The sequence below is a fragment of the Simochromis diagramma genome, unplaced genomic scaffold (genome assembly GCF_900408965.1).
Source record: "Simochromis diagramma unplaced genomic scaffold, fSimDia1.1 OVJJ01000308.1, whole genome shotgun sequence".
Taxonomy (NCBI): domain Eukaryota; kingdom Metazoa; phylum Chordata; class Actinopteri; order Cichliformes; family Cichlidae; genus Simochromis; species Simochromis diagramma.
This window is the reverse complement of record NW_024386785.1, coordinates 2,992,337-3,004,449: the sequence shown is the minus strand read 5'-3', so window position 1 is coordinate 3,004,449 and position 12,113 is coordinate 2,992,337. Positions and strand designations below refer to the sequence as shown.

The 12,113-nt window shown below is 43.4% G+C and overlaps 2 protein-coding genes across 4 annotated transcripts in view; both read right to left on the bottom strand.

The window, feature by feature from the left end:
• Positions 1–12,113, bottom strand: part of LOC120728121 (neural cell adhesion molecule L1.1-like) — a 589,469-nt gene that overhangs the window by 532,917 nt on the left and 44,439 nt on the right. The window lies entirely within an intron of this gene.
• The window catches only part of LOC120728130 (protein NDRG3-like), a 25,189-nt gene extending 13,076 nt beyond the window's left edge, over positions 1–12,113 (bottom strand). The window contains exons 1-5 of one of the 3 annotated variants that reach the window (XM_040022893.1): positions 11,954–12,113; positions 4,635–4,706; positions 4,395–4,427; positions 317–422; positions 30–150 (exon numbers count right to left, since the gene is read on the bottom strand). In XM_040022893.1, the coding sequence (XP_039878827.1) occupies positions 30–150; positions 317–422; positions 4,395–4,427; positions 4,635–4,694 (320 nt within the window). In that variant the 5' untranslated portion in view covers positions 4,695–4,706; positions 11,954–12,113. The remainder of the gene's footprint in view (positions 1–29; positions 151–316; positions 423–4,394; positions 4,428–4,634; positions 4,707–11,953) is intronic. The other 2 variants (XM_040022894.1, XM_040022895.1) reach the window with 2 other exon arrangements.

Below are 12,113 nucleotides of genomic sequence, written 5' to 3'. Positions count from 1 at the left end.
GTGTGTGTGTGTGTGTGTGTGTGTGTTACCCTGTAGGGAATATGGGAGCGTTCTCCTGCTGTCCCGGAGCATCAACATGCAAAACTGAGAAGTGCTGCGTCACTTCCTGCATGTCTTCAAAGTTAAAGAGGCTGTTGAAACATGACTTATCTACACACACACACACACACACACACACACACACACACACACACACACACACACACACACACACACAAAGAAAACAATGTGTTGTGTTTTTGTTGTCACATAATTCGTTGCTTCATTAACCGTGACAAATAAAGAACCTTGAACCTTGAGTCCGTGTTTTACTCACGGTTGAGTCCGATGTCGTGGTAGGTGAGGATCGTGGGCCGGTTGCCTTTAGCGGCCCCCCTCATGGTGACGTGCAGCACGCCGTGGGCCGTCTCCACATCGTGCTCCTGAGCAGCATCGCGAACAACACACAAACCCCGCCCTGTCAGCACCGACAACAAACATGCACTGCAGCACGGAAGGGGGGGGGGGGGGGCTCTAATATCTGGAGTCATTTTAAAACAGTAAACAAGTGTCAGCAGCTCTGAACAGATCATTCATGTTCATGTGATCAGGAACCACGCCACACGAACGCGTGGCGACTCTCAGCCTGTCACAGGCTGTGTAGGAAATCATCCACATTCATCTGGTAACAGATGGAAACACAGGCAGGCGCACAGACCCGTGAATGGATTCATGGGTGCTGTAATCTCATTACTGACTCATGGAAACACCTGACAGATCCCATTAATGGATCTGAAGTTCATACTTACTCACATGCACACACAGTTTTACATGTTTGGATCTGCGGCACAGCGAGAGCATTCGTATGCTTTTACTCAAAGCACAGAGTCAGCGGACACACAGAAGAGCACATCACTAAGTAAATATACTATAAACGTGCTAATAAACAACATCATGTGACACGTGACTACGCCATTTTCACACCTGCACTGCATTAACCTCAGCGGCTCTGTAACACCAGGTCTTCAGTTCCATTTTAAAAAGTCTGCATGAACAAAATGATCAATTTTTAATTTCAGTTACAATTTTGGGTTCAAATTAATATTAGAACAAGAACAGAAGTTTGTTTCAGCACATTTTTCTTTTACTTTTTCCAGAAAAGTCCAAACTCTCCCCCCTCCAGGCTGTGGAATAACTGCTTCAGTACACACAGATTTACTTATTTAGCTTTTCCAGTTCAACTGTAATTAAAGTTCAAGCAAATCCACTTAATTAAAACACAGATTTCTATTTTGATGTACTCTCAATTTTTTCCAGTCTTTGAGTAACCTCGTTAAATAATCGTGATCACTGGCAAGTCCATAGTACGTGGACTTCTGTACAAATGATTTAAGGTACTATCAGTATCAATTCAGAATCGTGTCTAAAGCAGGTCGTTTCCTGCTGCGTGCTTCATGTGAGAGAGGAAAACTGTGGAAAAGATCCCAGGACGACTCTTCTGAAACTTCCTGTGTGAAACCAGGCTGAGTACAAGCCCGTGTGTGAGGTTCAGTGCACGTAAACACGAGGATGCTTGAAAAGTCAGTTTCTTTGATGAGTCTCATTTCTACAAGTGAGCACAGCAACAAGACACGTGCGTCAACGTGAGGACTGGAAATAAATTAGGCTGATGATGTGAATCTGAGGACTCGCTTCATGCAGACATTTATTCAGGAGTGCGGTCAGACGGGCTCAGGACCTCTGATGTGGAAAACAAGTGGAGGGATTCACCTTTGTATGAAAGTGTGAGAGCTTTTCTCTGGATTGGTGAGTCAAACTGTGATACTTCCTCTAACAGAAGTTTGTAGGATGAAAGTCTGCAGGCAGCAGAGTGAAGCTCCAAGCATGTTGAAAACAAAGTGCTTTAGCTAAAGTGTTCTGTTACAGCTGTTCCTGACTTTGGGGAAACAGTGTATCTTAAAAGAATAAGAAAACACATTAAGAAGCCTCTATACTGAACTGAACTCAAAAATTAGTTTTCACAGTTTTCCAATGCAACGGCTGAGTCTCTGCTTTGACAGCACGCTTTATTCAAGTGGACCTCACACGGTTCTGAGGTCCACTTCGGCGACCTCTGAACCGTGTGAGGCAGGAAGTGAATTCCCTGCAATCAGAATTAGTGGTCTCAATGCTGTTACTCATGCAGTACCATCAGAGCAGTGACAGTGAGCCCAAACACGCAGCCACAGTCATGAAGAACAGTCCTCAGACACGATAGCGCTGTACATAGACGGACGTGTTGTAAGTAACATTTTAACGGATTAATATCACAGCATGGAAAAGCAGCCAACTCCTCTCCAGCTAACTCGAGGCAGCTAAAAGCAGAGAGCAGGCTACGAAGCAAACTGGCTCAGCAGCTGTAAGGTATCAGCTGGTGAAGCATGACTCCAGAGGAGCTAATGAGCAGCTGACTCACCACCCCAACTTCTAAAGAACAGAAGATCTGGTGCAGATCCAGAGAGTCAGACATCCTGACAGAGGACAGGAGGAAGAGAAAAGGTTTCAGAAAGATGGAGGTCAGCCGTGCTGACGTCCTTCAGCCTTCTGCTGAGTGAACACAGAGACGGGAAGCGGGGGTGGTATGATTGGATCAAGAGACATAATCCATGTGGTCATTGGCCGAGAAGTGGAAGGTCTTAAAGTCTAAACAGTCGAACCTGCCCTCTCTCTATCTGCAGTCTCCTTCAGCTTCGGGTACTTTATTTCTACCTGCAGGAGGTTTGATGAGAGCTCCCTCCACTCATACAAACCACACAGACGACACAGGCGTACTGCAGGTGCAGCTGCCAGCTCAACAGGTGGATTTAACACCATTACCCAGAAATCAGTGGATTTATCCACCCGGCTGTGTTTTTAAGAAAAGCTCAGATCACTAGAAAAGAAGCAGACTCACAGCTGCACACTCTGAGTGAACCACCTGAGACGTTTGTGGAACTTTTTAATTAAACTTCATCTCCTGCTCTTGAAACTGACTAATTTAAAAGCCTGCTGAGAATTTACTGTCCTGATTAATCTTCAGTCCTCTAACAGAACACACAGACACCTGAGTCTGGACCTGTGGACCGTGCTGTTGTGCTGATTTGGGAAGTTCTAGGATTTTTTTCTCCAGATGTTGTGGAGCACTATCTAGCAGGTATCTGTGTGACGCAGCTGTCCAGTTTATGGGTGCAGGCTGATATCCGAGCTAGCTAGAATTAGCTAATAACTTAGCACTGTGCCCACTTGACTAATTCTGATCTACAGCAAAAATACCCAGTCTGTAACCAGTGGGTGATATGAAATACACTGAATGTCATCTACTGTATTATTGGCGTTTTTATTTTTTGTTTTAAATTGTGAGGAAAATGTCGATTTCCCTGACACGAACACAGCTGGGGAACAAACAGTCCGAGCAGCAGCTCACTGCTCTACATTTACCCCGTCGCTGATGCAGACTGACCTGCTGTGACGTTAATATGACGGGTCCAGAGGATCGATCCATGTGCAGTCCTGCTGACTTCAGCCTCACAGTTCTCCTCAAATATGACAGACTGGGACACTTTCCATCCATACAGTTAAACTCTGCTTGTTTGTCTTTTTTTGGACCAGCCTTTGTTTTTATTACAAGGCAGGAAGAATGCATAGTGTATTATCACATCAGCTGACATCATGCATGTCATCTCAGGATCGGTCCAAGCAGGTTTAGAAGACCCTAAACTCACACTGAGGTTGGACCAGAGGGCCACAGCTAAATCAGCTGAGAAAGTCCAAAAACTGAACAGCCCCTCTCACAGTCAAACCTTCAGATTAAAACACAAGAACTAGATCAAAGTGAGGGGGAAATAAACACTCCAAAATGAAGAAAACCTCCAGTTCTGGACAGTTAGAGTGCTGAAATAGCCCAAACACATACCACAGCTGGGTGCTGATACAAAAACAGGCTGCTCTGTAAATGCTTCCACCCCCTCTGCTTCCACGCATGTAAAGGTGAACAACAGTTCAATAAAACATGTGCCTCCATCAGCGCCGCTTCTAATAATAGCTAATATTGAACGTGACTGATCAGTGTGGACTTGTTTCCTCCTAAATCGATTTTGCTCAACAACACACAGCAGCCATCAAACAGCAAACACTGTTTGATGGGCCTGTAATTACACAAGGATGAAGTATCTCTGAGGTTTTATCCACTTCTCTCACACAGAGTCACTTTCATTCTCAGCTACAGGTTATCAAATAAACTTGTACTGTTCACTCTAAGAATTTTAAAGAAGACCCTGCTGGGGTCATTACTAAAAAATCTCACGGTTGGTGGCCGTGTTACATCTCAGAAACAGTTAAATGTTGTCCATGAATACAATATGAACAGAATTTCTGCTGATGAAGTGTCAGTCACTCACCTGACAATCGAAATCCTGGAGATTCCTCCCATTCTGAAGAGACAGAGACAAAATTGTCACTTTTTATGTCAATCGCAGTTTCCAGGAACTGAACACAAAGACGACTGTACCTCTGTATTTTATAATTCATTCGACAGAAAATCATTTTCCTCAGAAGTAGCTTAATAAAAGTTCACAGTTTACTTCATCCAACTCCTGGAATCCAGGTCTGAGGGCACCCTGTAAGCCCCGCCCCCTCACCTGTCCTGTCAGCAGTGGTTTGATCTCAGTGAGCTGGACATCATGAAGCTCCTCCATCATAGGACAATCCACCTGTTAAAGCACACAAACAGGAAGAGGAACAGTTTGTTTTACTTGCAGTTGTCTAGACTTCTAATAAATACATATATAAATAAAAACAACGTTCCTGTTTGTTTTTGGGGGGGTGGTCAGAAGCATAAGAGGAAGCAAAAGTAAGTAAATAAAAAACAGCTGACACTGTTTCACATCCACAACAATTTAACTTTTAAAACAAACAAACATTAAGAACAAACTGTGTAGGAAGTAAAACTTGACTCATTTTACTACAGTTTATTAGCCTTTAAAACGAGTTCACCAAAAGTAAGCCTTCTGATTCCTGTGCTGCAGGAAGGAAACCACACAGCCTCAGACCTGAAGCTGCTGGGCGTACGTGGCACATCAAGATGCTAATGTTTAATCCAATTTTATCCATGCATGTGTCTTAAAGCCCCTCAGGCCTGAACATGGCAGCTCTGTAGTTTACCTGTAACCCTTCAGGCCAACTTTACCAGCACAAAAACGTGAAACTTTCATATCCAGCTTTGAAAGTAGACTCAAAGAAACAGCCCGCTGTGCCAAAGCCTTGACCCCTTTGTTCTTTGTTGGCAGCTTCTCTTTACACTGACTGGAGAAGTACTCAGTTTCTCAACTAGCTTGGAAATTCTCTTCAACATCAACTTTCATTTTTGCTGCACTTTCTGTTGGCTGCGCCCGTCTCTTTAGTTTGCCCTGCGTGGACTGCAGCACTACAGCTACAACTCCACTAAGAAACTTCGGACACGCATGTTTTTAAGATAAAGATTTGCTAAGAGCTGAATTTGGTTTCAGTTGGTACATGTGAGCTAAATGAGCACATAAAATGTTAGAACAGACTCACAAAGAATTTAAAGAATTTCAAAGTTTTAATTCAATGGATTTTATAAATGAGTGCTGGCATTAAAGTTTATCATCCAGCAGCTGTGAAGATCTCACAGGTGTGACTGTCACAAGTATTTAACGATGACAGTTTTCTTCCTGAAGGTTTCCTTTAATACAGACAATTTCATTTTTTGTGAATGTGTTTCCATGACGTGTGTAAGTGTGGAACAGATATGTTTCATCATGTAATAAAACAGTTGTGAGAATATTGTTTTCTTCTTTTTTGATGTCTTATTCATGACACAATTATCTAATTTATTTTCAAATTAACTTGGTTAATTTCAGTGGAATTAAAAATAACATTTTCATGACTATTTTAAAAACAATATTATAAATGAAATACCTAATACCATGATGCATTAGAGTGGAGTTAGAGCTCGATCAGTGGAAGAAACACTTCCTCACCCATCTAAGTGAGCTCCTCAGTCCCAGCCAACAGCAGTACAGTTGTCCACTGACCAACAATGGGCCGTGAGCTCATACAAACTAATATAGCGTACACGGTTATGTGCCAAAATCAACACTGCAAATTAGGGCTGGGCCATATTATACCATTCACAGTAATACCGGTACAATGTTAGCCAACGATAAGAAAATAAAATATCGCGATAGAATATGGGTAAAACTCGCATGTGCAGTGCCTTTGTCTTCATACGCACGTGGCCGAAAAGCATGGCGGCGACGGAGAATGAGGGAAAGCGGATCGTTGAGTGAAACAGATGAACCAGAATTGTTTGTAAAAATGCTGCAACTTCAGTGATGTGGAACTGGTTTGGTGTTTGTCCGTCAGATACACAACAAAGCACTTTTTTTTGTAGAACATGCAAGCGGCCGTCGTTATTGCTGTATTTGTCGGACTAAGGCGCTCGTAAATCTGGGAGTAATCGGGGTCCCAAACGCCGTCCGCTTCAGGTCCCAAAGTCAAATGATCACTGCAGCATCACTGAGAGTTAAAAACTGTCTAAATTCTTTCATCTTTAATAAAACGATCAGCGTTGCTGCTTTGCCAGGTGTAACTATGAAGTTTAGCATCCAGGCATCCATGAAAACAGAATTTATTACATTTAACAGAGTTAGAAGCTAGCAGGAAGTTAGCGGAAGATAGCTTGCTAGTTTCGCTAGTTACCTAAGCATGATATAGCATGTTCTGACTGACAGATTTCTGAAACAAATTCAAACGTACAGCTCTGCTCCTCTCTCTGACTTCCAACATAAATGAAGACAGAAAACTAAACAGCAGTGACGTTCGTAGGGTTACTGAAGTTGGACTAGCTGCTATATAATATGCTGTAAACGGACCAAACTTCAGTCAGGAGAACAACTGAGATAATCCATCGACAATACCAGGTTAGTCATTAATATACTGCAACAACATGGGAATAGAGCAGCTGTGATAGAATACAGCATTAATGAATCAATGGTACAGAAGTGGAGGAAGCAAGAAGAATGAGTTGAGTAAAGTTTGATTTATCTGACTGCTTTGTTTTGCTTAATGTGTTTTATAATCCCGTGCATCTTATGGTCCGAAAAATACATATTTGACTTTTTTATTTGGCACACTGCACTTAATGTAGCAAAGCACCTCTTTTTAACTTTAGTGGATACTATACATGGTGAACTCAGGATATGCCAGCCCATTTCTACTGGAAATGCCTTGCTTTTCAGCAAGGAATTTACATTTGCACTGTTACATTTTTATATAACTTTAATGCACATAAAAAACAGCTGCTTGTTTAAATGAAAATAAATGGATGGGTTTTTTTGCGCTAGTAAACTTGTGGAGTTGTATCTTGTCTCGCATAAATTATATCGTCAGTTATATCGTTGTCGCAAATTTTCAAATATATATCGTGATAAATATTTTTGGCCATATCGCCCTGCTCTACCGCAAATCACATATTGGGTAAACCAAACAACCAAATTAGAGGAGAGCAGAACACAGAAATCATCAGGCTGGGACTCGGCAGTCAATTTAACACCTGCAAGCCAGCGTGCAGGTGTTAAACCAACACAGAGGAACGTTGGTTTAAACAGAGAATCAAGGATGCCGCTTACGTGAAAAGGAAAAAGAAACATCTCTGAAATGAGGAGGCCTTAAGAGTACATCTTTCACCATCTTAGCAATGTAGGATTGCATATTAACAATCCTACATTGCTAGTAAATAATGCTAGTTCCAGTAACCACACAACTGCACCGTTTGTTGGGGAAACCTGCAGTCGGCTCAGAGTGCAGAGGTCACCCAGACAAGTGACGAAACACCCCTCCCACCCAAAATCACACATCCAGATGAACGGAATCAACTTTCACTAATACCAGAAAATGTCATGGTGTGAATTAATTTGATTTCCATTAGACCGACATTCTATCCATCCATCCATCCGTGGATGGATGAACCCAGTCTCTGTGCCTCTGCCACAGTCTACCTGTGGGACATTTCACCCTGTGTAATCCAACTGTGTGACTCTAATGGAAACAGTGATCTCTGGCTGGAAGTAAGCCATCCTCCTGTGTGTGTGTGTGTGTGTGTGTGTGTGTGTGTGTGTGTGTGTGTGTGTGTGTGTGTGTGTGTGTGTGTGGTGTGTGGGCAGACAGCTTGGGTAACAGTGTTTCAGCAGAGTGGTTTGGATGGATGTTGAGCTTCCTGTGGGCACTTTGGCTCCAACCCAAACACACAATCGGCGTGCGAGTCAGATGGAGCTCAAACTGAAAACAAAACGAGCTCAATCCCAAACCCAAACATGAACGGTACAGAAATTAAACTGATCTTTTTTACAATTAGATTTTACTCTTATTATGCGGCACTGAGGTGAAACAGATTTATGCGTCTTCTAAAAGAAAATGTCTTCTCAGGACCGGGGATCAGAGACCAGGGAGGATAACTGTTTCTATGCAGTAGTTGAGGCTCCTTTTGAACATTTGCAGCAACCTGATATGAGACACGGGGCGAATCCAAAAACTACACCTCAACTCAGACATGCTGCAGTTTTTATTTTATCTACCATTCTGAGGAAAAACATAGACATTACCTATTATATCAAAGTTATATCAAAGTCCAACAAGAGCTTGAATTCAGTGCAAAATTCAAATTCAAAATTAGTGTAAAAATCCATCTGATTTCAACATGATTTATTTCAAATGTGGCTCATCACAGCAGCTCATCTGGCTGAGAATGATGGGCCTCGCATATAAAAGCCACTATGTGATGAGCTGGGAGTGAGAATCTGGGTTTGTGTCCACCCCAGGCTCTTTGCTGCATCCACAGTCTGCAACAAAACCGATGACCTGATGGTCCAGGCCCAATAAAGCTGACTGGCCAGCCATTGGTCTGTTCCTGCCACTGATGCTGTTTCCAATCAGCAAACAGACTGGTACAACCCTGACTAACCAACAGTTTTTCTTTCCTGATGGTATCTCAGTGTTGTATTAAGGCAGCGTGTGAGGCGACTGAAACACAGGCTGTTATTAGTGGTGCGGTAAACACAAGTGAAGGTGTCTGTGGTGACGGTTTCATTCATGTGTCTAAAAATGGAGTGCAGACTTTAAAATGTGTTTCGCAGCACACCTGTGACTAAAACAGCAGCACAGATGGTGCTGTGGTAGTTTATGGTGAGCTGGTGCCTCTTCTCTCACAGCAAGTGGCAACGAGGCGGAGCCACGACCGAGGCGGCGAGCCCAGGTGGAGTGAAAGAAAAGGACTCAAAGCGACAGCAGCACCACTCGTCACTGTGATTAAAAGCTCAGTGGGGAAAAAGCCATTAAGAGTCCTTTAATAAACCGTGTGATCAACTGAAATATGAAGAAGTGACTTTTCGAGCTGCTCCTGTCTACCACAGGTTTGTTTAACACAGAAACAAAGAACAGGTTAAATAAGTTTATGCTAAACTTTGCTATCCTCTCAGTTTCTAGCAGCGATGCCTGCAGCATGAGAGCGAGGCTGAGCATTGCCGCTCCTACATTAAAGCTCAAGGTACCAGCAGTACATCCTGTAATAGAAATGAGCTTTTCGAGCCTCCCAGATTGACCCGTTTCTCATCATGGCCACAAGATGGTGACAACAAAAATGACCGCCAAGGTTTCCTAACCAATGTGTGGCTATGAACCACGTTTGATTTAGTCACTCCACTCTTTGCTTCATGTGTCTTTTTTCATTAAAGGCCCAAACAAACCAGGCAGGTACTGTTTGTGAGTGGATTTGTGTTTGGTGGATTCATGAGTGGATCACTCAGCCTGAGGACACGTCTGCTAACAGAACGACTGTTTACATGACACCATGTCCATGTTTACGTGTGCTCCAGGCAGCAACGAGGGCTGCTCGGTTTATAAAACAGAGATATAGTGACTACATGTGTAAACATACAAGTGGGATACTCCACAAACCTGATCTCACTGACAGAGGAGCACACATACAAACACACCTGCAGGAACACCTGCAAAAGGTCGTCACGTACAGATGACGGGTCGACCAAAAGGAACATTTTAAGGACCAAAATGATCAGTTGGCCCTTCTCCTTGTTCTTTTGCTTGTAATCGCACAGAGTCTGAGCGGTCCTGGTGCCTCTGGTCCTGATCCAGCTCTCCTGCTGAGGGCCGTTAACAACCCTCCTCTTCCTCATGTACTGTTTGCACCGCTGGTTCTTCCTGGTTCGCACCACACATCAAAAAGCTCAGTTTACCCCCCTCCTGTTATTCAGGACTGCTGATTAGTCACAAGCTCATAATTCCCATAATTCAACACGTTACTATTATAAATACTGTTATTTCTTTAACATAGACTGTCATATACGCTGCAGTTTCTCAACTTCATCTGTTTCTTTTTGGTTCCTGTGAAGCTCCTCCAATCCCTGGAAAAAATACTCCATAAATAAAGAAGATCCTCATTTTTATTTTTATAATACTTCCAGGAGGAACAAATGAACAGCAATGGCCAAAGGTTTTGTGGCACAGGGGCAAAAAAATTTGTGTTTCATTTATTCGCTTACGGCCATACCACCCTGAGCACGCCCGACCTCGTCTGATCTCGGAAGCTAAGCAGGGCTGGGCTTGGTTAGTACTTGGATTTAGCCCTGCGACAGACTGGCGACCTGTCCAGGGTGTACCCCGCCTTTCGCCCTATGACAGCTGGGATAGGCTCCAGTGCCCCCCCGCAACCCTGAAAAGGATAAGCGGAAGCGAATGGATGGATGGATGGATTTATTCGCAGCTTCAGTTTTTATTTCTCTTATTATTATTTTTTACATGTTTCTGTGATATAGTGACTGTAGATGCTTATATCAGCTTCTGGAGATTCATCCCTGCCTCCCAGTCTGTGGGCTTCTGCTTGTCCACCTGCTTTTTAAGGACTGACCAACTAAATAGGTTCTAAAAGACCAATTCCAATTCCCGATGACCCAGGAGATATATGGTGATCTTATTATTATATTATTACTATTATTAGACTGTGAAACTGATAAGAAAGCTGTGCTGTGAGCCTAACACAGGAGTCCTTAAAGTCATCATATATTTGCTCTTTTAGTGCCTTTGTGTGCGTTTCTGTAGCTCTTCATCTACAGATTCATACATGGTCTCATCCTACACATTAATATTTATCGGTGATTCTTGCAGGGTTTATGAAAATGCTGTTGAAACACATTTTTAATGGGCATAAATCTCAGGAACCCGCACAGACATTTGTTATGTCAGATAACACAGACCCTCTGCCTTAACTGTATATGGAACAGCCCCATTTAAGCCAGGAACCTCAATAAAGAAATCAATAAAATTGATTATGCCCAGACTATAAACAAATGGAATGAACTGCAGCTTTATATCAGAAGGGGCTGAAAACGAGCTGATAAAATCAAAGGTAAATGATCAGGACGTGCGGCACTAGTAAAAGAGAGGAGACTGACATCATGAGCGGATTTATTTAATCCCAGCTCTATAAACAAGCCTCATCACGACGTTCTTGTAAACGCCTCAAACAGCTACGCACCTGCCGACATCCATCCGACTAATTAACGTGTAACAACAATAGATGCGAGGCTGGGCTGAACGGGATGTACCGAGGCTGTCCGCCCACACGCCCACACACACACACACACACACACAGTGGCAGGAGTTATACTGTGGAGGATCTTTAACGTTTAACGTTAATGAGCGCGGATGCTAAGCCGCAGACCGACCGTTGCTACGTTACCGACACACACCTGTTACCAAACACACCGCCGCCATGTAAGCTAGTTCTCCGAGCTAATAACCTCCACCACTAACTAGTAACAGTTAACACTGAAACTATCCCGCTCATTTACCCGTTAACTGGTTAATTATCCTGAAGAGCAGTCATTAGTTCGTGCCGAGCCGAGTCGGACCAGACGCTACTCACCGTGTATTGTTACCGCCGGAATCTGCTCAGGTTACCGGTTTAATCCAGCCGCCTGTGACCGTTTCAACGTCAAAGACAGCCGTTAAGATCGACGTGGTCGCGAGGATCCTCTCTCACTGACTGAGCTCGCAACCAGCAGCACGCGGACAGTCCGGGGCGG